This window comes from Biomphalaria glabrata, chromosome 2 (assembly GCF_947242115.1).
Source record: "Biomphalaria glabrata chromosome 2, xgBioGlab47.1, whole genome shotgun sequence".
In the NCBI taxonomy this organism is placed as follows: domain Eukaryota; kingdom Metazoa; phylum Mollusca; class Gastropoda; family Planorbidae; genus Biomphalaria; species Biomphalaria glabrata.
Window position 1 is genome coordinate 36,972,652 of NC_074712.1, and position 26,745 is coordinate 36,999,396.

A 26,745-nucleotide genomic window follows, 5' to 3' on the forward strand; every position below is an offset into this window, starting at 1 on the left:
GTCTATAGTTGTCAGTTGCCAACAATCTATAATTGTTAGTAAGCTGTCTTAAGATAAGATAATTTTTATTGATCCAATCTAATGGAAATTCAGTTTGACTACAATTGACAAGCTCAGCGAAACTACCTAAGTCTAAATTTGTCAGAATTTATAGAAAGAATTTGTCTATATTTGTGAGAATTCATAGAAAGAACTAACAGTCTATATTTGTAAGATGTCATTGAAAGACCTAATATTCTATATTTGTAAGATGTCATTGAAAGACCTAATATTCTATATTTGTAAGATTTCATAGAAAGGCCTAAACTGTATATATACTAGTTAGTTGAAGTAGATAGTCCTAACAATTTATGCAAGTTGTGTTAGAATGATTAATAGTCTATAAGCAGTAAGGGGTAACTAACATTTCTACTACTTAATAGTCTTTCTCGAATGATATTGTTCAATATTTCCTACTAAATAAAAAAGCTTTAAAAAATTACTAGAAAATATTCACACATGGCTGCATATATGTGCATACTAATAAGGATTATAATAGAATGTGTCGATGTTATAGTCATCTAAGTCATGAAATATATCTAATCTAATTGCATTCTACTAATTAATTACATCATCTGTGAATATAACTTTGAAGTACCAGAGTCAGCAAGTTAATACTGTAAATCATTCTGAAACTAAGAGCAACCAGAAAACTATGTTCCACTTGTCAGTCCTTGAACCCAATGAATGTTAAAGGCTTTCACAGACTGATGCATCATGGTTCAAATTCTTTTCAATTGGGGAAATAATTAAAAGCTTCCAAAACACTCAAGTTGTACAACAACAAAATGTTTCACTGTGTATAAACACATCAAATGTTTGCATCATCTTCAAGTTGTAAGGGTAGGACTTCACACATCAGTCTTTAAAAACCTTCTAGCAGCTAATCCTAAATATCACTGAATTATTATAAACATTGGTTGTGGAAGCAAAAAAAAAATGTTCACAGCAAATAATGCCAGGTACAAACAGAGTTGACATCGTAATACTGAATGTAGGCATTAAATGTTGGTCATTATTCAAGCTGAGTGGATACAAAACTATACAAGGAAGACTCTAAGGGGGGAAGGAAACAAACTAGTTACAAACACAAGGCTCAATAGCTCACCTGTATTTTCTTAGAGTTGACATTTCTCTGGTCATTGCTTCATTGGCTTCCATCTGCTCGTCTAGCTCACGCTGAAGCTTGCGTTTCTGTCCACTGGACCTAGCAATTTCTTCTTCAGCTTCATCTAACTGTCTCTTTAATGCTTTCACCCTATTGTTGACTTTATCCACCTATGCAAAGATATGTAACAGGATGGAGATTTCACAAATACTTTGGATGGTAAATATTACTAGCAGACTATTTCATAAATATTAATAATAACAGACCTGCCTACCAAAAAAAGTCCAAATGCGTAACGCTGATGGTCAAAATGCGTATTTTGGCACCAGAATGCGTAACACTTATGCGATCCTTTATTTTGTCATATATATATATATAATATTAGATCTCGATGTCATGATTAGATCTACAATCTAAATCTAGATCAATACGACAATACAATAGAGATGATATCTAGACTAGATCTGGATCTATGTCTAAATAATTTATAATGAATATAATCTACTAATCTACTCTAGATCTGGGCTCAAGTGTTACCGATGCCGTGGACCTATTCCTGTATAACAAGTTATCTAGATTCTAGATCTAGAATTCAGATCTAGATCTAGACTAGATATCTACAATGTTACTCAATGTGTTTTGAATCGATAGCACTTCGATATTTTTTTCTATACAAATGAATACGGGAATCAGGGATTCAAAAAAAAAAAAAGACACGGTGTATCAGCTAACTGACGGTACCAACCTAGTACCAACCCGCCACTCCCTCACTCTCGCGTTCTTCATTTTTAGACTAAATCTAATTGCTATTAAGAACCAATCAACGTATAGATCTGGACACAATGTGTTCCCCCAACTTTTCTGTTCCCCCCCCCCCCCTTCCCTCCAACAGGACGGCTTATCCGTGACCGCTTGTAAGCTAGTCAAGAGAGGGAAAAAAAAAAAGGATACGAAATGCGTAACGCGACGGGTTAAATGCGTATTTGCATACTGACGGTCATTTTTGGGAAATTTTGCGTAACGAATACGCATTTTGCGTAACGGTAGGCAGGTCTGTAATAATTTTAAAAAAAAAAAGCCACTCACTAACAGAGAAACTTTTTTTAAAATCCCAATAAAACAAAAAACATAAAGCAGACATAAGATGTGCAGCCACCAAGTGACCAAACCTGACCTTCAGAGGGGAATGATTTCCAAGCAACAAAAGAACATCAACCAAAGTAATAAACATTCTGATGTCATACTAGTATGGTATCATCATCACACTACCCCTCCACTTTTGTCTAAGCTGTGCAGAGCATTTCACCTAATGAAGTGCATGTTTAGCACTGAGATTTCAAGTGGGCTCTTATAACTTTGACTAAGACTAAAACAAAGAGTTAAGTATAAAACTCAAACCTGGTCCTTATATTGGTCTGCACTACGTCTCTCATCCTCCACCTGTAGCATTAACTCCTTTAGTCTCTTCTCCATTTTACGATTATTTCTAGCAAGACTAGCTCTTTCTCTGCAAATAGTAATCACTCATTTTTAAAACCTAGGCAAATTTGTTATTTTCATTTTAAACACTACACATCCTATTCAAATAGTGATAATTCCAATCTAAAGAGCAAGAGATTTAGTTTTTTCACTAGAATGTTGAACTCACTTGGCTTCTTGGTCCAATTGTTCCTCCAAGTTGGCCACTTTACTTTCTAATGCTGCAATAGTGGCTTTGGTCCGAGCTCTATTCTGACCTTCTAACTCCTGAAGCTTGTCTCTCATCTCTTTATTCTGGCGCTCAAGAGCTAACCTCTGGTTCTCTAATTTCTGGGACACTGTTCTTTCAGATGCCAAGTCTGTAGCCATTTGTTCCATCTAAAGAAACCAAGTATTGACATTGGATTTCTTAAAATATAAACAGTTACAGGTTATATATTCAAGAACAGTGAACTAAAGTTGAACAAAAAGAATCACCTGGAGTAAAGCTTTGCGGGCCTTGTCATTAGCAAGTTCACTATTGTTATGCTCCTCTTCAAGCTCATCTTCTAATTCAGTAATTCTGGCTTCAAGTCTGCGCTTCTCATCAAGAAGAGCTTGCCTGGAATTAAAAGTTGCTTAATAAATAAGATTTTAGCTCTAGTAGTAGAGAGATAATTTGTTGTTTATAAATGAATACTTAGCTCAAATTACATTTAAGTTAAATAAGGATAGCTTTTAGCACTATGCCACACTCAAATGCCCCTTCAGATCAAGAGGACAGAATGTCTAATGTAGGCGGAAAGAAAAAAATTGTATTGGAGATAGCAGAGAACACATTATGACATTAACAAGTCCATTTACGACTGGACAGCATGAATGAAACTTCTAAAAAAAAACTAGAGCACATATCAGACTTCAGTCGAGTTTCATTCGTGTCAGTTGTTAGTACAAATGTACCAGCAGATTAACATTCCTTTAATTTATGTAATGTAATTGTTACTGTGATTTCTCCTTTGTTCTTACTAGCATTACTGTCTATAGAGACAACAGTTGATTTTGATTTTTGAGTTTAGGCACATCGGCACAATTTAGGCCATGTCGTGCCCATAATCCTTTAAGGATCACTCTCCCTTTACATAACAAGGGCTAAATTCTATACAGTTGAATCATTAAAAACAAGGTCTATTCACAGTTAAAATAGTACACCACCAACCAGTACTTACTTGCCGCTAGCACTACTGCCTATCTCATCAGCGAGCTCATCTCTCTCAGATTCAGCATTACGACGAGCGCGTTCAGCAGACGCTAGTTCTTCCTGGAGGCGCAGTAGTTCTGCTTCTAGATTCTTCACCTAAGTTACAAGGTTTGAGAATGTAGATTACTGTAAACCTATTCACCCACTAACAATGAGGACAGCTTATTTTTAACCCTCTATCATCTAATTTTTAAAACTCTATTATCACTCAACTAGTTCCTCACCTTTTTCTCATTATCTTTAGCAGCAGAAAGAGCTTCGTCTCTAGAAATTCTTGCATCATCCACGTCTCTTTGATAGTCTTTCAGCTGAGCTGCAATCTTCTTATACTGTTTGACTGCATCTTCCTTTACCTTGTTGGCCATTTCTACCTGTTGCTCTAAGCTTGTAAGAGTTCCTTGAAGCTTGTTACGGCTCTGTACAGCCAAAGCTTTCTGTTTACGCTCATCTTCAAGTTCTGCTTCCATTTCACGCAGCTGAAAACACAATGATTACATTGAAAGCAACTTTAAAAACACAAAATTTCCAACCAATGTCTTACCATTGGAGAAGTATTTTAAAATAACTCACTTGTCTAAGAAGAGCTTTCTTTGCTTCTTCCTCTTGGTCTTCTCTGCCAGCAGCATCTCTGTCATATTGAGCCTTCAATGCTTGCATGTTCACCTCCAACCTTAGTTTAGCATCTTCAGCAGCTTGTAATTCATCTTCTAAGTCTTCTATTTGTTGTTTCTGCTCAGCTACAGTGGCTTCCAGAGATCTCTTAGCTTTCTCCAAATCATGAACCTAAATACATTTATCACAGAGATTAATATTCTTGTTGAATTTCAAACTATTATTTTGTGGTTTAATAATTATCTCTAAGACCACAATTCTACATCATTTAACACTGAAGACTAACATTCTTGCCAACGTCGTCCTTAGATGAGACAAGATCTTCCAGTTCACGAGCTTGTTGCTGTCTTACTCTCTCCAAGGCATCCGCTCTCTCTTGCAACTCATCCAGCTGCCTCTGAAGGTTCAGGATCCTGGTTTCTTTTTCTCTGCTCTCTTTCTCAACTTGATCTAATTCAGCTGCTAGCCTTCAGACGATAAACAAAATGAGATGGTCACTTTAAGTGCCTTACTTCTGATTTGAAATTTTGTACCCAGTAAACACAAGTTGATTGTCATTTCTCTAAGCAAGTTTTACCTTTCTCTGACAGCTTTCTCTTCAGCAAGCATTTGATCAAATTTGCGTTGCTTCTTCTCAGCATTGGAGACATTAGCTCTCTGAGATTCCAGTTCAACAGTCATGTCATCAACCTAAAATAGTGATAGGACATGTATACATCTTAAAAGAAGTTGTAAAAGTTCTAAGTATAGTTAACAAACTGAATAGAACTACTACTACAATGGATCTATTCAATGGTTCTGCTCTAATATTTTTAGTTACCTCAGCTTGTAGCTTGCGTCTGGATTTTTCTAATTTGTCATTTTGTGATCTCATTTCCTCTAGTTGAATATTTAATTGTTCCATTTCTCTAGCAGACTTCTTTTTGAATTCTTCCAGTACTTCATTGTTTACTAAGTCTTCCTCAGCTTTCTTCTTTATTTCAACAATCTGAAGAAGATTCATTCATGTTTCATTCAAGTAATCATATTCTACCTTCCTTAATATTACAAGTTTAAATACTTTTAAAAGTAAGTCCATAACCAGAATATCAAATGTCCAACATCTGTTTTAGCTTGATATGTGTATCTGAAAAATGTAGTGATAAATACCTTTTGGTTTAGTTCTTGAATTTGTTTTTCCAGGACTCTTTTAATTTCTTCTTCTTCTTCTAGCCTCTCCTCCAAGTTAGCTTTCTCTTCTTCAGCAGCTCTCAGCTTGGACTGGAAGGCAAGCTTCTGTCTGGTTTCATCTTGTAGGGTTTCCTAATAGAAGTAAACAACTATTAAATGAAGTCATGTCGAAATGAATAGCACCATTTATCAAATGATGATCTAACCACAAAAGACTGCACTAACTTCAGTACTACTACAAACCTGAACATCTGCAAGTTGAGCTTCAAAGGAAGAAACTTTCTGCTGCCCTTGTAAGGCTTTGGTTTCTGCTACTTGTAGTTGCTGGACTGCTTGTTCCAGTTCACTCTGAAATGGCAAAGAATTAATGAAGACTAGACTTACTTCCTGCCACTAAGTAATCACTACACCAACTCACTAAGTTCAAGTTACCTGAAGTTTCTTGACTCTCTCAGAAGAATCTCCTGAAACCCTTTCTAGTTCAGCAAGTTTCAAACTAAGTTCAGCTACTTGAGTCTCAGCTTGTTTACGCTTACGCTCAGATTCAGTTTTGGCCATCTGTACACTCTTCAAGTCATTTTCCAAATCTTTGTTTTCTGCTTCAAGGGTTACTTTAGCCTTCTCAAGGTTTAGTTTGGCCTAAGGAAGGCAGAATAAACAATAATCTACATTCAACAGTTCAAATTATAATTCCATGTTTGTACTAAATAATGAATCCTCTAGTCCACTGTATTGGTACACTGAAGTTTCTTAACACAAGTGAAACAAATGTTTACCTTCTTAGCATTTTCCAATTCTTCATTGACTTGTTCAAGCTGTTGTGTATACTTCTGTCGTACTTCCTGCAAACCTTCCTCGTGTGCCTTCTGTGCTCCTTCAACCATACGTTTCAATTCTGTCACTTCTTGTTCACGTTTTGTTCTCAGTTCCTGTACAGCTGCTGTTGTGTCCAATGAATCTTCAAGTTCACCTCTTAAAGCTTCCAGTTCCTAGTAAAGTTTTATTCAAGCACTTAAGTTAATCTGATAAATATCTTAAATAAGTGGTATGTCATTGCAACTGCTATCATAACTGACTGAAAACTATTCCATTAAAATTTAATATTAACTGTTTGCATTAATAAAGTTTGTTCTTATTACTGATTAAGTTTAAAAATGTATTTTTAAAAAAGTATTTCATTTTTGTGAGTAAATTAAACAAACCTCATTGAGATCTTTCTTGAGTTTCTCAGCCTTGGCTCTGGCTTCTTTTTCTATTTCTAAGTCTTCCTGTAATTCTTGGAGTTGATTGGTTAGTTCTCTCATCTGCTTGGATAAAGTTGTTTTGGACACTTGCTCCTCGTCAGCTCTGTAGGAAGACAATGATAACATAAGTTCAAGTCTCTCATACAGTGAGACTAAATCTAGAGGACCACTAAGACAACCTGTGTTACTTCTGGAGGGCTCCTCTCACACAGTTCAATAAAATCTAAAAGACCACTAAGACAACCTGTGTTACTTACTTCTGGAGGGCTCCTTGTACTTCCTCCTCACGTTTAGCCAACTGTGCCTGCAGCTCTTCCACTTGCTGTCTCTTTTCATTCAGCTGATCTCTCAAATCTGTCAACTCTGTCTCCAGTCGACGACGAATCTTTTCCAGCTCTTGTCTAGCCTGAAGATATTTGTTTTAAATGGCATGCAGTTTTCATGTTGAAATATAGAAACATACCAGTGTAAGTATGCAGTGATAAAATGTTAACAAAACAAATGAACCAACCTGTTGTTCTTTTCGTAATCTTTCTTCCAAATCAGCTATGATTGCTTCATATTTGTTTTTCAATTTTCCTAACTGTTTGGACTTTTCTTCTTCCTCGGCCATGTTTAACTGAGCTTCAGCTAACCTTTCCTCTAACTGTTTTTTCTCCTTTAATAGTTTTTGATTGGTGTCATCTAGCAGTGCTGCCTCTTCTTCCAGTTTCTTCATCTTACCTTCTGCTGTGACTTTCTCCAGTTGAAGCTTCTGACGTGTCTGTTCTTCTTCTTCTAATCTAGAAACAAATTAAATCTATGAGCAACAATTCCAGCTTTAATCAGTGCTACCTATTGAAAAGAGAAACACTACATACTGATCTTCTAAGTCTTTCAGGGTTTGTTGCATAGCTTTCTTTTCTTCAAGAAGTTGAGTACTTCTATCTTCTTCTTCTTCTATCCTCAACTCCAACTCGTGCAATATTTCTTCTAGTTCCTCTTTGCGTTTGGTCAGCAAAACTCTAGCCTATATAGAATAGAATCAACAACATTTACAACCGTCTATGAAATAGACTAGAAGTTGAAAAGAAATAACATTTTAATATTTCTTACGTTTCACTTATTTCTTTAAGTAATCAATCATCATTTTACTCTTACAGCATAGATCAATCTATTACCTCATCAGCTTCAGCACATGCTTCTGTTTCAGCTTGCAGTTGTTCAGCCAAGATATTTTTTTCTTCAATGATCTGAGCATAACGTCTCTCCAATTCCTCTGTCTCTTGTTTCTGCTTTTCATACGTATCTTTCACTTTTTTGAGCTCCTCTTCTTTTTCATGTATTTTTTCTTCTTGTCCAGCCACAGACAAAAGAGGCTTTACCTAAGAAACAAAACTTAGCTCTTTAATAGAGTCTATAAATCATCAGTTGCACTGATTAAATGGTATCATTAACTCTTCCTTCACCCTACTGTAGTTACTGTTGGACTACTCACTTTAGTGAACAGTCTCCACCACTGCCAGTTTCTTAGTTTCAAGTAAGCAGCACAATTTCTCTGAATAACACGGATGGCATTGATTTGTTGTAAACGTTTCTGGTAGTTTCTAAACAAAGAAAAAAGAACTATATACATTTGCTTTTATGTACATAAAAATCATTTTAAAAACTAATTCGTAAAATATTATAATCAGTAATCATTTATTGTTACTCATCTCTATCAACATGTCTACCTTCTGGCCAGCATGCCTCTAGCAAGAGCTTGGAACTGGACAATGATGTCAGTCAATTTCAGGTCTCTTTCCTCTTCAAGGTGAGCAAGCACGCCAGCGCGGAAAAAGATCTTGCTTTGTCCGATGCGGAAAAGATTGGAGTCTAACTCTAGGACGGATATCTTTAAGGGGAAAAAAAAAGGGTGTTGGGGTTAGGAGGAACACAAAAAGTCACTTTTTTTCTTTCATTCATTCATTCTAAATATTTGAATTATTTGTTATAAAAGCCCTCCTAAATAAATGAATTCCTTACCATCTTTTCAACAGCTTTTTTGCCATCCATAAAACCTCTAGGGATGGCACCGGGCGTAAGGATCTCATAGCGCTGACGAAACTCTTGGAACAGTATTCTGTTTGGAAAGCCTTGACGGCAAATCCTGATTCCTTCCAGAACACCATTGCATCTCAGTTGATCTAACACTAGTTGTGACTCAATTTTTCCAGCCTAGAGACCAAAATGAAGTTTTTTATTCTCAATTTAACATGATCTTTAACTATAGCATTTGTTCAAAGTTATCAAAATACTTCATCTGAATACCTTTTTCTCATGATTGGGTATGATACATCTGACAAAATTGGGGTTTGTGTTGCGTAGAGTGGCCATCAGTTTGGCCAACTGTTCTTTGTAAAGCTGGCTAACAGTACGGAACATGCCTTTACGAGCACGTGATCCAAACATTGTATCTGCTGCCTGAGCTGCACCCATGCCAACTATTTCAGCTAAAGAAGAAAAGAAAACTCAATCTAAAAACTTAATAAAAAAATTTTTTTTGGTTCTGATTTTTATGGCTACGCTAAGCTTAAACAAAAAAACCAGCAAGAATAGAAAATTACAATTGAATGTATAACTTTAAAAACAGTACTCTGTCTCCAACTTAAATGCTTATAGTTTAATACAAAAATAAAAACTTTATTCTAATATTACGCCAAAATATATATTTAACAAAATTTGGTTGTTTGTCGATGTATTGCTTCCATCAATTTATTGCTGACTAGATCTTAAACGCGAGTCTAATTACTAATTCTTACCATCTTTCCACATGTTGACATAGAATGGATCTGACGACTGAGACAGAATTGAGACCACATTTTCATTGAGAGGATCCATATTTTTCATTAGCCATTGGTCAGCTGAATAGTCCACCTAAAATAAGATTGCCATTTTAAAGTTTTGTATCAACAATTTCTAGAAGAAAAATTCCCTATAATCCCAAAGTCAAGAACAATGCATTAACTCAGCACAAAATAAGCTTTAAGTCTGAACCGCTTCAAAAACACTGTAAATTTGTCCTCAAGTTACTAGACTGCTTATGTCTTTAAAGACTTGTATTCAAAAAAATAACTGCTGATTCAAAGTTGATTTCTTTAAATTCTTTCCTTCAGACTCCAGATATTTATACAAAGTAGAATCTATGTGTTTTACTATATTTGATATTTTTGATTTTGGCACCTTGGCACAATTTAGGCCATGTCATGCCCTGTGTTGTTTTACCTCTCTAATTAACATGCACCAAAAATAATTAACACATAAATACCTATAGGAAACAATTATCTTATTTTTTTTAAAGGAATGTCTGTACCATAATTTAAAAGATAAGATTCTTCCAAGAAAAAAATAAGCAATGTACACGAGTATTTAAAAACCCTTCAAGCATGGTCTCCCATATAAAGAGGACTAAGTGACCAAGAACTAACCCAAGTTGAACATGTGTCAAAGCTGCAACTGTGTTCTAAACATAACAAAAAAAATGAACTAAGGTGTCTTACAGTATCATTGACTTTTTACATCAACCTTACATTGAATCTCTCAATTTGTATAAAACCTTAAATGCAAAAACTTTACAAACCTTGAAATGAAGCATTTGCTGGTTTTAAACATTTTTGTTTACTTTCATTTTGATTGAGTAGATCTAGATACATCAAGCTTAATTGTTTTTATGTAGACTTTGCCATTATTTGTTGGCTTTAAGGCTAGAAATCTAGATCTACCATCTTAATTAATTTTAACTGATCAATCGATCTTATCTTATGAAATACAGACGTTATTTCACAATGTTTTCACGTGTTCCTAGGAACTAGGTCAATGTAGTCATGCATGTTAATCAATCAAATCAATGACTTAAATTCTGCCAAGTCATTGGTTTTCCTGGCTGACCCAGCCCAGGAACTTAGTAACTAGGTTAAATCATTAAAACAAAAGAGGGGAGGAAATTAGAATCTAGATCCACCTTGTTTTTCAATGAATTAGCAGTTGTTGATCTAGCTAGATTATTTACCTGAATAGACTCTGTCACTTCCATTACAGGTAGCCAAGCCAAACATAAGGCTGCTATGCGCATGTTATTCATATGTTCACCTCCCTCCCTCCCTATAGTTACAAAAGATATGGCTGGCCCCATTTCATGGGGGGATGTTATTTACTTAATCATGTTTCTGATGTTAAAATAGTATTTGTTGATGTCAAAAAGCCTCTCTCAAATAAGCATTCAACCCATTTTGTTTTCTAAGATGTTTAATGATGTCACTTCCTGAGCACAATTAAGTACAATTGCACCACAAATAGAAATGGGAAATTCCCAAACACACATTAGCAGAAGAAACAAAGTTGTGCATTACCTTGTCAGCATAGTGAATGAGACTAAAATCAGCATCTGCTCTGAAATCTGGTTTCTGAAATTTGGGGTGAGAAGAATGCTGAGCAAGCAGCTTTTCCACAAAAGTTTTGTCTGTGGCTTTTGGAAACACACACTCTTCATCTAAAAGAGCCAAGATCCCCATAGGCTGTCAAAAGAGGGAATACAAAACACACAATTTTAAGTTCATAAATATAAAATATCTATTGCATTTTTTAACTAGATTCATTACTTCCATTTTGTCTGTTTTTCCTTGTAACTTTCTAATCTAGTCTTTCCCTTCAGTACATCTCTATATGAGTGAGGATAAGAAGAAGACTTACTTTTTCTAATAGATCAATAGTGGGCTGCAAGTCCAGGCCAAAGTCAATAAATTTCCATTCAATGCCTTCTCTCTGGTATTCTTCCTGTTCTAAGATGAACATGGTGTGGTTGAATAGCTGCTGTAGCTTTTCATTGGTGTAGTTAATGCACAATTGCTCAAACGAGTTCATCTGGAAAAATGAACTATACATTAGTCAACAGGATCTTTTAAGATGATTATAATCTGTAACATTCTTAACTAATACATGACAAACAACAAATATGGGTTAATTAATTCTTTTTAATGATAATAATGAAATTATTTATTAAATAGCTGAAAAAAAATTTCAATAATACATTTTATTTGACTTAAAGAAATAACATTAACTAATGGTGTAAAAAGTCTTTAAAAGTTTTTAATGGTTATAATAATGAAATAAATTGTATTCCTAAATTTAAATCAATGTTAAATGTACAATAATTAAAACATTTTCATAAACATGCAGCAACAACATTAATACATGTCTTTATAAAACTTTAATCAAATCTTTCACAATAGAACAGGAAAGCAGTTAGCACACAAATGCTGCGAAAAAAGAAAAAATAACACTTGGCATTTTGAGGGAACTAGTTTTAAAAGACTAACAAAACATAATAAGATTTTAAAAATGAAAAAACTCAACCAAACACACGAACTTGAATGTATATAACATATCTGAATTACATTTCCTCACCGCCTTCCATCTTTTTGAACCATCCCTAGGCTAAAATTTAAATAGTTTAGACCACATGTTGAAATAGAACTTGTTTTGCAAAAGTAACGCTTCTCTAAGTGCACCGCGGTTAGCTACAGTACCGCAAGGCATAAAAAGCCTTTTTTTTAAAAATGTTACATTGATCTACAACAATGAATTAAAACAACATTCACCACTGACTGTTTTAATCTATATTTATTTTTACTTATTACGAATGCATATAAAAAAAAATGTCAACAGAATAAAAATCTAACAAAGCCATCTTGTGTGTTATTTGAAATTTTAAAAAAAAAATTCTACATTTTTAAAGCTGAATTTCCTGTGTAGAAGATATTATTTGCTCAATTCACCTTTATAAAACTAGAAAGACAACCTTATATCTTAAATGTAATTCTCGAAAGGTTGAGAGAAAAATGTGTTTTTTGTTTTTCTCTGTGACCACAAACCACATTTTTTTATGATTGCTACTACAACCTATGACGCCTGTGCAAGATGTGGCAAGTGAGCCTATTTTATATCTATAGGCTTAAAGACCAACACAAAAGTAATCGATGAAAGCAGATGTTAACAATACTAGAAATGATTCTCTAGCCAGTCTATAACAAATTAGAGATACCATTTAGACAATTACTTGTTTAGACAAACCATAATTACTAAAATACTAAAAGACACTGACATAAAAAAAAAGATTAAATAAATAAATAAAATAAAGAAAGAAAGAAATAAGACTTGCCACAAAATTTAAAATTTCTTTTTACTTTCATGACTTTCAGATTGTAATTAAAAACAAAGTCAGGAGTAAAGCAACTGCCAAATGGCCTACAAGTCAATTGACCTACAACTATGTTACTCTGATGAACTTGTGTTAACAAATTTATTTCATGATAACCATGGCTAATGACAACTCAGCAATGATGGGAGATGACACAGACATGCTAATAAGCTAGATTAGACTCATTCCTGTTAAAAATTAGATTGAAGTAGAAACTGCAAACTATCATCACCTCCAGAAAATGAGCATATCAACATTGGACACAGAGGTCAACATTGGAATTGATAAGCTCAACAAAAAATTGTCACTAATGTGTCTCTTGGCTTGACTGAGTACTTATGCAATGTATGTCTTACAACACAGTGCACTCAGCATGCGTTAGACCATGTCACAGGTGAGTTCACACCATGAGAAAATGTCATAACCGTCCACAAGATACAAAAAAGACAGAGCATTCCAACTGAACAATACATTTACCTTATCCTTTGACTGGGATAGGGAATGGAGAGAGAGAGAGAAGAGATTGTATTACTGCAGTGTATAATGGTTGGCTTTTACTTTATTATAGACAAAAAAAAAAAAAAAAAGAGAAGCATACAAAAAGAACAATTACATACTAAGCTGCATTTCTTATTTGGACAACAGTTTCACACTGAGGATGAGGGTCATTTTTAATGATTCACACTAAATAATTACCTTGAAGATCTCAAAGCCGGCGATGTCAAGAATGCCAATGAAGCTTGCACCTTGTCTTTTTGTACGATCCAAAGACTTATTGATACGTGTCACAATCCATTTAAACATGCGCTCATAGAGTGCTTTAGAGATAGCCTCTACTGCAAACTCAACCTACAAATAGAGACACTAAATAAGTCAATAACAAAAAACATGTTTTTAATCTTCTGGTGTAAATAATTAATTAAAAATAGTTCTAAATCTAAAGATCAGGACAGCTGAATTGAAAGATAATTAAGCAACTATAACACTGCATGGAACTGTTTCTTTTAAAAAAAAAAAAAAAAAAAAAAAAAAAATGTGAAATAATACAATTATAAGAATAAAATTAATATAAATAAATATATTAGTAAATATACGTTAACCTGACATTTTTAAAATCATACTTTTAAAACGCTCAAAATACAATTGGCTTTTTCTTAAGTGAAAACCAGATGTGTATAGTTTATTTTCCTTATTTAAACAAATAATTAAAACAAAGTGATTCAAATTTAAGTGTTCTTACAAAAGTGAATAATGCCAACCATAAATATTGAGTGTTTATATTTTCTTCTGTACTAAAGGTATTGAAAGTAATATACTTTTTTTATACCAAATATATTGTTCTAGTTTCTAATGATTTTTTTATTGTATTACAAATATTTTCCATGATGTAAAAAAAAAAAAGCACTATTTTTTTCTAAAGAATTCTTTTAAAGAGTTATCTATTTAAAATGCAACTTTTGCTAAAAAAAAACCTGCTATAATTCATTGAATTAGAAAATCAGAAAAGTTAGACCTCTGAATTGCATTGCAGCCTACCTGAGCCTTAGTCTGAGCTTTGGTGACATAATCTCTGCCGACCTTGATCTTAGGCTTAAGGAATGCTTGGGTGAGTGCTGTGACAGGGACACCTAACAAGTGACATGCCTTTTGAGCAACTGAAAATAGAAATTGTGTCATTTTGTACATGAGAGATTGATGCCCTAAACCAGTGATTCCCAAAGTGGTCTATATAGACCCCCAGGGGTCTACGAAGACTTCCAAGGGGTCTACGAAAGTGAAAAAGTAAATTGGGGGTCTATGACTTTAATGTTCACACCCCATTAATGTAACTATTTCAAACACTTATAAATGATTTGTACTTTAGTTATAAATATTTATTCCCAAACTCAAAAGTAAAATAGTTGTATTTAATTTCAATACTTATTTAAATAGATAATTTTGTCTACATGTAAGTAATGTCTAACAAAAAGAAATCTTGATTTTAAAGCGTTGATTATTTATTTCCTTGTTAAATAAGCGATTGTCTATAATAAGAGCTATTTATGGCCATAAGAAACCAATTACACTCAAGGATTATTTGAGACTATGCCACCCTGACAAAAAGAGAAAAGTGAAAAAAAAATTCAGAATAGACTCACAAAATCTTTTTTCAACATCATATAGAAAAGATGGTGGTTGATGAGTGTTTTTTACAAGATCTCTTAAACTATAGCCAAATACAGAAAACACTAAAGATAAAACATTGATTTTACCAGCCCTTGAAGTAGTTTTAAAAACTGTTTTACACAAACCTTCATCTGATATTATGAAACGAATTTCTTTTAGTAACACTACAGTTCAAGTACACATCGGTGTGATGAGCATTAAAGCTGCAAACTGCCTAATGGCCTTCAGCTCCATATTTTTCTCCAGGGCTGACCCACGAAACCTTTCCCATGTTTGGGTGTATAGCTGTAAAGCAGCAGAAGTTTGAATTCCATTTTCCTTCGGCTAGGTAGGCTGTAAGCCAAGGATAATGAGTCCCTCCTGCCCGAAGCTTACTGGTTTAGGTGCCAATAACTCACCTTTGCCCTTTCTCTTGTTTGTGAAAACAGCTCCGCAGGCTCAATATTTGAGCCAGACGTGAAAGATCAAGAAATACATGAGAGACTGCTCTTTGCGAACACTTTTACAATGATACTTAAGGCAAATTAATTAATTACTGTTTAATGTTTGAAGGACTACTTCAAAGAAGAACGAATTCCTATATGAAACAATATCCCTAGAAACGGATGATGAACATGCAAAAAAAAAAACCATTTCCAATTTGTATGATGATTCCAGCAATACATATTAATTGTTATTTTAATTGGTTTAAATTTGAATTATATCTGTAAAAAAAAAGATAGATCTCTCCAACTTATGATGTACATGTAGCTTTACATTACTTTTTCATTCTTTGACTCACTGCAGTTAGAAATTAGTTTAAAAATTAGTTTATTAATGTGCAAAAATGCAATATAAGTTAAGCAGGGGGTCTACCGAAAATCAGAAAACATGGCAAGGGGTCTACGAGACAAAAAAGTTTGGGAACCACTGCCCTAAACCTTGCCTGTTTATTCAGAAAATCAATGCACAAGTTTTCAATACTACCTGTGTTGTCTGGCAATGTAGCTTGATCTGAGTTCCTGTCCTGTTTAAACTGCATGTTTCCCAAAAGCAAAACAGCAGATACAGTGCGAAGAACAGCTGGAAGTATAAACATTTATAGCTATTGAGACTCTTTCTTTGTTTAATTACAAATAGGCTAAAATGAAAGTTGACCAAATGGATATGTCTAAAAAAAAGTATAACAGTGCCACTGTAGTATTGTTGAAGTTTAACTCTATAATAAAATAACCTACCAGCCTGATTATCTGGAGTAATTCCCATAATGCCCATAGCATCAACCAGGAGCTTGAACTCTGCAGCATCATCCACTCCAGGCACAAGTATTTTGCCACATGTGAGATAGGCATATTTACTCCAATCCTCCAGCAAAAATTCCTCTGTTTCAAAAATGAAGCAGTAAAATTCATCAAACTGATCTCATCAGATTCTATTCAGCAAAAATAACTTTCAAACCAAGATAATAAAATGGCTTACGTCTTTGTTGAGGTGTAGCTCCATGAAGGAACTGATAAAATATGTGGAAAGCCCTTTCACTTTCTGCCTGGCGAACTGCCCTAGATTTTTCAAGAAGATCTTTGAAGGGTTAAGAATTCATCTGTTTACATCATACTACTTAGTAATTCTCATTACACATACATTACTTGTTCAAATGATTGTAAAGCAAGTGAAACAATTCATAAATAAAAGGATACATGTTTCAATGTTTGCCCCTGATATGTAGCCTGATGAATCAAAGTTGATGCGAATAAATTTACCCTGAAAAGAATGGTAACAAGACATTGATGACATAAATAAATAATGAATAAATTTACACTGAAAAGAATGGTAACAAGACATTGATGACAAGAATACAAACTGGAAGTGTAATTCAATTGATAGTATCTGATCATTGTAATTGAAATCAATCAACTTACAAATCTGGATGAGTTGTCATTCTTAATTGTTTTGGCATTGCCAAAAGCTTCCAAGATAGGATTAGCTTGCAGCAACTGGTTTTCTAGTTCTCCCTGGTGGATTCAAATCAAGGTTAAAGTTACATTCAATCCCTCAGAAACATTGACACTAAGAATGAAAGGCAGTGGATTGATACTGAGAATCACTTAAAAAAAAAAAAGACAATATTTCTATCCTTCCTGATTTCTAATGTTTAATCACTAATTGTCAACAATGGATGAAAAATGCTAGCAAGCCCATTAGTTCAATGATTAAATGTAGGATCCTAAGCATATCAACTTAATATCCAACAAGTTTTAACCCAAACTTAGGTGAATAGAACACTAAGGTTTAAAAAAAAAAGGGAAGAAAGGTTTCAAAGGATATAAAATGCATAAGGTAAAAAATGATTTTTGGATGAAACAAAAGTCAGGAGGAGTAATAAAACATCCAAACGTTTACAATGACCATTTATATGATTCTAAAGAGGTTTTAATAGGAATGAATACATTAATTACTGTAATCCCATTTATGAAAATACAAATTTGAACAACACATGTTAGTTGATACAATAATGACACCAAAGCAACAATAACACAAACAACATGAATGCCATCAGATGTAATTAGAAATTTCTCTTAGGAATGCTCTATGTGAACTGAACTTCATAGTTATAGGTAACTGGGTGTGTTATGACTTGTTATACCTAATTACTGAAGTTAATTCAAGACCTATGAGTGATAGATGATGGTGATGAATGGTATATATATATATATATATATCAGTGTTTACTTACAAGGTTGAAATCCTTGTTCTAGGAGAAGACAAGTTGGGTTCCACAAAACAAAGGAAAAGAAGAAAGAACAAATGTTCAATGTCATACATGCTATCTACTTAATAGTTGCATAGTTTCAATTAAAGCAATAAGTTTTGTTGAAATTCCATGGCTTTGGAGTTGTGAAAGTATTCACAAGTCTTGACAGGAGATTCAAATGGCACCATTTTTCTTTTTTTTAAACCTGATATTTATTTATAGCACATTTAGTTCACAGCAAGTTTTGAATTTTAAAGCACAATTTAATAGTATACACTTCTGTGACAGCAATGAGCTTCCTGCCTGATGCCAACAATACATAATAAACATTGTATAAGATATATACAAGTTCTTGAACTGAATTAGATTTTAAAATATATAAGACCAAGACTTTCAAACAAATATTTGCTTTACATCTAGTTTCAATCTTAGTGTCAGCTTTTATATTACAGCCTTCTAATCACGACCATATTTTTTTTTTTTAGAGACAAGTGAACTAAACCAGTCCACATTTAGTTCAGGTTAGGTCACACACTATTCCAAGCCATGGAATTCTATTAACAGGATTTAATTTATCATTGACAATATTTTCAAAGTAGAAATTACCAACTGCTTTTCCATCTATTATTAAACTATTGTTTAGATCTTGCTTTGGTTATGTAGAATTGTTATAGATATGAATAAGATGGCAGGACAACAAGCACAATGTTAAATTTGTTTTGGATTTAAAAAAAAAAAAAAAAGCTCAAGCCAAACAAAAAGATTCATGCCATTTTTTCAGAGACATTACTTTTATGTGCTCAACAATCTGAATGGTTAAGAACTTCAACAATTCATATAGTCCAACAGTGTCATATACATATGTAAGTGCTGAAAAGATTTTGTTTTCTAAAAGGCTCTATCAAAGATTACTGGATGGGGGTGTGATAAGTCTTTCAAAAGATTTGATGCAACCCATTTCTTTTTATTTCAAAAGTGTTTTGATATATGCCAATAATATTTCAATGATATGTTTGTCTTAGTTTTAGTTATGCCATACAAATGTCTTCTAAAAGCATGCATATATATATTCATATCCATGCACAAATTCTAGACTCACTCTCAGAATTTTGGATCAAGAATTTGAAGTGGATGCAAGAAGCTTTTTGTTTTTTTAAGTAGAAGTAATTTCCCATCATTGAAAATGGGACCACTTTATAATAAGTAACCCAATGAGAACAGTTTCATGAGTCTAGAATAGATACATAAAAATAATATATATAAAAGTATATTTTTAAAAAGCAGCAAACATTGTCCAATAAAAAACAACCCAATCTCTCAAGCACTGGTTTCTATAATTATAAAAAGGTTGTTTGATAAAATTGCTAAAATAATCACAAGACAGTAAAATATTAAACTTTTTAACCAAAAAAAAATTTATTAAGCTACAGTGCAAAATTAAAATTTGACCAAAAAAAATTAATGCATGAAAAGTAACAAGTTAACAAGTGACCATTATGTTGTTACTATCAAAAGAATGAAATTTGACAAGACAATGTAGACTAAGCAAACCAAAAGTGTGTATTATTTGGCTACTGTGATCTAGGTACAATGGGTACAAACAGCTACAAGAATTGGTTTTGTAAAAAAACCAAGCACACAGAGCTTGTGTGTGTTTATTATAAAATGTGATCAACTGGGCAGACAATATTTTAGTTAGGGCTACCTGTTTTAAACTGGCCTCAACATTACTTTTCCCTCCTTCCTGCAGAATCATCACCATGGAAAAAAATGGAACCATTAAGTCAGTTTTTCAAAGACATTAAAAAAAAGAAAAAAGCACCAAGATTTTTAACCTGTGAAGCACTAAATAGTGATTTTTTAAAATATATAAAAGCACCAAAGCCTTTTCTATTTAAAATAAAACATTTATAGCACTTTATTATTTGACTATTTTAAGATTTACATTTTAGTGAGAAAGCCTTAGGTTCTAAAAATTGTGTGCTTAAAAGTTTATATTTACAAATAAAATACATTTTAAATGTTAACAATAATTTATTTTAATCTTGAATCACAGTAGTTCAATTGTTAGCAAAAGTTTGAGCATTACGTTGAAATGTGCAAATTGTAAGTACTTATTGATATAAATAATTAACAGTTTAAATCATGCAACTCAGACAATGTTCAAGCAAGTTGGCTGAATATTATTAATTGTAGATGAAAGCAAACAAGTTAATTTTTGGCAGAATGTTATGTCAAGATAAAATACAAGTGTGTGAACCAGAGCATAAATGTGAAAAAGAGTCAATGTTTTTTATGGTGTTAGTTGAACTTTTATTTTTTTCCATTGAATGGAATGTATTTAAAATGTCTCTTTTACAAATGTAATCAACACATGCAGTTGGCAAAATCCTTCACTTTCACTAAATGTCATATTGTAAATATCTTTATAACTGTGATACAAGTATCCTAATAGTTTCACAACTCTCTAATCTGAAAGTGAATCTAACAAAGACAGTGTGACTGCCCTACTGCAATGTAGACAGGCTATACCTGGATATGAGATGAGCCTACTGACTGTCTATTGGTTCGATTGGATGCTGCCACATAGGCCAGGTATTGGATGACTTTTTTTGTGTTTTCTGTTTTACCAGCACCAGACTCACCACTGTAGAGGATATAATAAATAAATATGACAAAATCATCACCCAGAAATATAAAAGAACTTAAATTATTAATGTTCAAATGGATGTGACAACCAAGTCACTTAGCTGCAAACTAAATGAAAGTAAGATTTAAGTATATTTTTTTAGGTCAAGTTTTTTTATTATCAGTACACAACTTAGGACATCAATGAGCCTTTTCCTTAGGTTCAATTTTGGAAAACAAATTGCACAAATCTATTATGTTTAGGTCTTAAAAGAAATCAATGTAGCCCATTACTTCCAGCATGTGTTTTGAGCAAATAAGGAAGAGTATGTCAAATGTATTAATTTCATGAACAATATTTTGCTGCAGACATCAAAATGTCACAAACTGCAACCAGTGAATCATATCCTCCAGCTGTGACATCTACTTTTTTATCCTTTTAGGTTTGTCTGTTAAGCTTGAGCTTTAATGTTAATGAGTTAAACAACAGATGATAGTGATACTTAGGAAGACAAAATACCAACATTCAACTTGGCTATCTAGAGAGTTAAAATGTTTATGTTATTGTCTTGTTCAACAATACACAAGTAAACCTTTAAAATGGCACTTTTTTTTTAAATACAAGGTTTCAAACAGTTTTTTTCTTTTTTAATCTATTAAATCTATTATTGTACTTAAGGATAGGATGGCAGAGTGGTCACTTGGCTGATGACCAGAAATTCTCAGGTTTAAGTTCTGGTAAGAAAAACAATATGAAAGGGACTAGGAAGCTTAACTAAGGCACATATGTATTCAGGAGGATTTGTCATTTGCTGGTAATTATGAGACCAAATTAAAACTTACTGCTTAGAAGATATGTCAAATCTTATTTTATCTATACTTTAACAGAACAATCATGATGTTGCAAAAGATTCAGATTTTAAAAGGAATAGATTCAGATTTTAAAAGGAATTGATTCACAAAAGTAGGTCAGTGTTAAAAGTGATACATTGGGTTTCTATGGGTTGAGATGTGACATGTACTTTACACTGGCTTTAGAAGTACAAATTTAAGTCAGGCATGTACACTGTAGTAGTATGTTGTTTATGGTATGCCACTCCACACATCTACAAGTTCCACTGAGTCATGTGATTAGACATCTCTGTGTCAACACACACCAGTTTCCAAGATAGAGAGACATAGACAAGTCTAGAAATGGATTCATATAACATTTGTCTCCTAATGTGTTGACAACTTCATTTACCTGGTCAGTGACTTTTAGGTCACCAACCAAATATGGATAAGCCTAAACATACACTGTCAACCAGTCACTCAATGGCATGTCACTTAAAATGCTTATTAAGTAATGACTATTGCTTTTAAATCAAATAAAAACTACTAATTTAAAGTTTTAAATTTAATTAAAAAAAACAACGATATCATATGTAACTGTTGTACCCACACACACACATTCTCGAACACACCTTTTCCTTAGACCTTCCCGTTACCAATGACTCATTATGCAAATACTTAAGTGATGTCGCCATATTTCAACCTATTTTAATAATGCTAAACTAAACCGCAGACTAATTTCTAATTAATTGAATTCACGGGTCACATCTTTGTGTAGTCTTGCAGTCAACAGACACAAACAAGTGTGTGGGTGTGTACATGTTTCTAAAAGCAGGCGCACCAAAACTGGGGAAGAATGAACCAAGCAGAAATGGTCTCAAAGCATGTCTCTTCATCCCTACCACTAAATGGTGCACATCATCACGACACTGCGCATGTCTCACTTGATACGCTTACGTTTGGACCAATTCGCCTACAGGCTGTAACCTTCCCCGTCTCGGGACAAACACAAGACAAAAAGTTGCTGTCAGCCAGAACATACCTGTTCACGGGGCAAGATATTGAGGTGTGTAGTATTGGGGCAAACTAAAAACGGACCAAAGGATTAACTAGTAATGTGGAACTCCTTAATGCATGAGCAAGTTTAGAACAAACTTTGTCTACAACGAATCTCAATCTGTGGGTCGAAAACCCCGTTCATCGAGAAAATGTGAAAACAGTTGCGATGTTTGAAGGTTTTAGTGCTAACTACAACATACGGCGTGAGGACAACATCACTAAAACACCCGGACAAACACATACTACTGCTAAGGACGTGCCGTGACATACTGAGAACCAGTCCCACGAGTAAGGCTGGTAGTGTCCCAGCTGCTGAACTGAATGCATAAAGCAGAAGTGGAGTTTAAATGACTTTTTTTGTTTTACAATTTATCTGCATGTTAATCGTTGTTTTGTTCTATTTAGCTTTGAAGACTGACTCATAGTAATAGGTGGTGGTGTTTTAGTTCCACCCTCAGTGAATGTTAAATCCTATCAAACTTGAAAGAAATACAGTGACGTATATCGTGGATCATTCTTAGAGCTATTATTATATTGTATTTTGATCAACACACTATTTCATGACAATAGATCGTAGAGAGGAGAAAACGCAACGGGTTTTCAAATATGAAGTATCATCAGCCGAACTTTGTTATTTTGTCAGCTCGAATCCAGAGTTTCGCTGGCCAAATTCAAATGATTTTTGGAGCCAATAGATCAAGACAGAAGATGGACTAACTAAACAGTGGTGCAGACTAGACATAGGTGACAACAAAACCAAGGAGTGGCTGAAGCTTGTAACACTGAACTAAAAACTAAGCTGTTCAATTCTGTCTGAAATGTCCTAGTTCAGGTATTTGTACTTTTCAATGATGAAACGCTATAAAGCGCACTATCGTAAAACAAATGTACTTGGCGATAACCCAACTTGATGATTGTGCTATTCTATAAGAAACACTGAGGTCATGATTAGGCTAAAACAAGCCAATCGATTGTCTGGGGAGATGTGTAGGCTGACAATGAGCACGTGTTCAAACTCATACAAGTCTAAGTCTACCGAGTTCATGCCTACACGAGGCCTGACTATTTAGTTTAGTATAAACACTGGGCAGGCGACCTGACATCAAATGCTTGTTACATTAAACTAGTCTTGGACTGAGTCATATAAACATAACATTGTCATTATTACCCTGAATGCTTCTGATAAGATAAAACCCTAGAATATCTAGAATGATAAGAGAGGTCTCTTCAAATCTAGCTGTATTTCAGCGATGTTCAAGACTAAACATTTAACTGTATATATCTACATGACTAAACAGTGGTGTTGTTAACTAGGTCAAGATCTAAATGCAAACTCTGTGATGCTTTAGCACCAGTCTATTTAACGTCCCAATGGCAAGGGGAGCTAATCTAACGGTACCAATGTCGACAGTTACTGTCATGTGTAGCTCTAGTCAAAGGGCTAGACTGACGCCCTCACTTTCTGTATCACTGTGAACTATGACCTCTCTAAAATAAACAAACCAAACCCTTCAAAGTAACACACATTGGTAGCAGGGACACCGAAAATGATGAGCTGGCAAAATCCCAATCAAAAGTTGAAAAAAATCTTTCCATTACAGATGTTGACAAGAGGTATAGAAATATGAACATGGAGATCTTTAGTTGTTTTATGTCAGTCTTCAATCCACCAAACGTAGTGAGAAATCAGAAGTAATTCTTAAGACAGAGACACCTAATGTAAGCATTGACCTAAGTCAGGGGGTGTGTATCTTTGGGCGTGTTGTTTGTTTTTACTTCTAGTATGCAAATCAAAACTGAATATGCTAGGTTTGGTCTGAATCCAAACTCAATGTGCTCTGACTGTTGCAGTACATGATGCTATTAGGTTTAGGCAGTTAGACAAATGTGCCATGAGACAGCCTCAATGTTAATGGTGTCATTTTAACGCGGTATCCTACTCGAACAATACAGTTTGAAATAAAGTCTAGTCAAACAAAACAAAATCGTTTTAAATGCTTTCCCAACATTACCAAACAACCCATTGAACTACACGTCTTACTAACTACTTCCAACATTACCAAACAACCCATTCAACTACACGTCTTACTAACTACTTCCAACATTACCAAACAACCCATTCAACTACACGTCTTACTAACTACTTCCAACATTACCAAACAACCCATTCAACTACACGTCTTACTAACTACGTCCAACATTACCAAACAACCCATTCAACTACACGTCTTACTAACTACGTCCAACATTACCAAACAACCCATTCAACTAAACGTCTTACTAACTACTTCCAACATTACCAAACAACCCATTGAACTACACGTCTTACTAACTACGTCCAACATTACCAAACAACCCATTCACACGTCTTACTACGTCCAACATTACCAAACAACCCATTCAACTACACGTCTTACTAACTACGTCCAACATTACCAAACAACCCATTCAACTACACGTCTTACTAACTACGTCCAACATTACCAAACAACCCATTCACACGTCTTACTAACTACGTCCAACATTACCAAACAACCCATTCAACTACACGTCTTACTAACTACGTCCAACATTACCAAACAACCCAATCAACTACACGTCTTACTAACTACGTCCAACATTACCAAACAACCCATTGAACTAAACGTCTTACTAACTACTTCCAACATTACCAAACAACCCATTCAACTACACGTCTTACTAACTACGTCCAACATTACCAAACAACCCATTGAACTAAACGTCTTACTAACTACTTCCAACATTACCAAACAACCCATTCAACTAAACGTCTTACTAACTACTTCCAACATTACCAAACAACCCATTCAACTACACGTCTTACTAACTACTTCCAACATTACCAAACAACCCATTGAACTACACGTCTTACTAACTACGTCCAACATTACCAAACAACCCATTCAACTAAACGTCTTACTAACTACTTCCAACATTACCAAACAACCCATTGAACTACACGTCTTACTAACTACGTCCAACATTACCAAACAACCCATTCAACTACACGTCTTACTAACTACGTCCAACATTACCAAACAACCCATTCACACGTCTTACTAACTACGTCCAACATTACCAAACAACCCATTCACACGTCTTACTAACTACGTCCAACATTACCAAACAACCCATTCAACTACACGTCTTACTAACTACGTCCAACATTACCAAACAACCCAATCAACTACACGTCTTACTAACTACGTCCAACATTACCAAACAACCCAATCAACTAAACGTCTTACTAACTACGTCCAACATTACCAAACAACCCATTCAACTAAACGTCTTACTAACTACTTCCAACATTACCAAACAACCCATTGAACTACACGTCTTACTAACTACGTCCAACATTACCAAACAACCCATTCAACTACACGTCTTACTAACTACGTCCAACATTACCAAACAACCCATTCAACTACACGTCTTACTAACTACGTCCAACATTACCAAACAACCCATTCACACGTCTTACTAACTACGTCCAACATTACCAAACAACCCAATCAACTACACGTCTTACTAACTACGTCCAACATTACCAAACAACCCAATCAACTACACGTCTTACTAACTACGTCCAACATTACCAAACAACCCATTCAACTACACGTCTTACTAACTACGTCCAACATTACCAAACAACCCAATCAACTACACGTCTTACTAACTACGTCCAACATTACCAAACAACCCGTTCACACGTCTTACTAACTACTTCCAACATTACCAAACAACCCATTCAACTACACGTCTTACTAACTACGTCCAACATTACCAAACAACCCGTTCAACTACACGTCTTACTAACTACTTCCAACATTACCAAACAACCCAATCAACTACACGTCTTACTAACTACGTCCAACATTACCAAACAACCCATTCAACTACACGTCTTACTAACTACGTCCAACATTACCAAACAACCCATTCAACTACACGTCTTACTAATTACGTCCAACATTACCAAACAACCCATTCAACTACACGTCTTACTAACTACGTCCAACATTACCAAACAACCCATTCAACTACACGTCTTACTAACTACGTCCAACATTACCAAACAACCCATTCAACTACACGTCTTACTAACTACGTCCAACATTACCAAACAACCCATTCAACTACACGTCTTACTAACTACGTCCAACATTACCAAACAACCCATTCAACTACACGTCTTACTAACTA

General features: G+C 34.3%; 1 protein-coding gene across 5 annotated transcripts in view; it reads right to left on the bottom strand.

Moving 5' to 3' along the window:
- LOC106068683 (myosin heavy chain, non-muscle) overlaps nucleotides 1-26,745 on the bottom strand; it is a 53,670-nt gene that overhangs the window by 3,384 nt on the left and 23,541 nt on the right. For 3 of the 5 annotated variants that reach the window (XM_056020294.1, XM_013228463.2, XM_013228238.2), the window contains 36 exons: nucleotides 20,533-20,647; nucleotides 19,706-19,744; nucleotides 17,983-18,000; nucleotides 17,168-17,260; nucleotides 16,946-17,009; nucleotides 16,728-16,826; nucleotides 16,487-16,630; nucleotides 16,236-16,331; nucleotides 14,640-14,758; nucleotides 13,800-13,952; nucleotides 11,597-11,767; nucleotides 11,257-11,421; nucleotides 9,670-9,784; nucleotides 9,179-9,360; nucleotides 8,894-9,085; nucleotides 8,602-8,762; nucleotides 8,367-8,475; nucleotides 8,050-8,253; nucleotides 7,750-7,898; nucleotides 7,401-7,671; nucleotides 7,147-7,295; nucleotides 6,848-6,992; nucleotides 6,422-6,634; nucleotides 6,078-6,284; nucleotides 5,889-5,993; nucleotides 5,625-5,777; nucleotides 5,296-5,463; nucleotides 5,053-5,165; nucleotides 4,762-4,942; nucleotides 4,434-4,646; nucleotides 4,088-4,339; nucleotides 3,832-3,959; nucleotides 3,104-3,227; nucleotides 2,796-3,004; nucleotides 2,546-2,654; nucleotides 1,148-1,317 (listed from right to left, as the gene is read on the bottom strand). In XM_056020294.1, coding sequence (XP_055876269.1) covers nucleotides 1,148-1,317; nucleotides 2,546-2,654; nucleotides 2,796-3,004; nucleotides 3,104-3,227; nucleotides 3,832-3,959; nucleotides 4,088-4,339; nucleotides 4,434-4,646; nucleotides 4,762-4,942; nucleotides 5,053-5,165; nucleotides 5,296-5,463; nucleotides 5,625-5,777; nucleotides 5,889-5,993; nucleotides 6,078-6,284; nucleotides 6,422-6,634; nucleotides 6,848-6,992; nucleotides 7,147-7,295; nucleotides 7,401-7,671; nucleotides 7,750-7,898; nucleotides 8,050-8,253; nucleotides 8,367-8,475; nucleotides 8,602-8,762; nucleotides 8,894-9,085; nucleotides 9,179-9,360; nucleotides 9,670-9,784; nucleotides 11,257-11,421; nucleotides 11,597-11,767; nucleotides 13,800-13,952; nucleotides 14,640-14,758; nucleotides 16,236-16,331; nucleotides 16,487-16,630; nucleotides 16,728-16,826; nucleotides 16,946-17,009; nucleotides 17,168-17,260; nucleotides 17,983-18,000; nucleotides 19,706-19,744; nucleotides 20,533-20,647 — 5,298 coding nt within the window. The remainder of the gene's footprint in view (nucleotides 1-1,147; nucleotides 1,318-2,545; nucleotides 2,655-2,795; nucleotides 3,005-3,103; nucleotides 3,228-3,831; nucleotides 3,960-4,087; nucleotides 4,340-4,433; nucleotides 4,647-4,761; nucleotides 4,943-5,052; nucleotides 5,166-5,295; nucleotides 5,464-5,624; nucleotides 5,778-5,888; nucleotides 5,994-6,077; nucleotides 6,285-6,421; nucleotides 6,635-6,847; nucleotides 6,993-7,146; nucleotides 7,296-7,400; nucleotides 7,672-7,749; nucleotides 7,899-8,049; nucleotides 8,254-8,366; nucleotides 8,476-8,601; nucleotides 8,763-8,893; nucleotides 9,086-9,178; nucleotides 9,361-9,669; nucleotides 9,785-11,256; nucleotides 11,422-11,596; nucleotides 11,768-13,799; nucleotides 13,953-14,639; nucleotides 14,759-16,235; nucleotides 16,332-16,486; nucleotides 16,631-16,727; nucleotides 16,827-16,945; nucleotides 17,010-17,167; nucleotides 17,261-17,982; nucleotides 18,001-19,705; nucleotides 19,745-20,532; nucleotides 20,648-26,745) is intronic. The other 2 variants (XM_056020295.1, XM_056020296.1) reach the window with 2 other exon arrangements.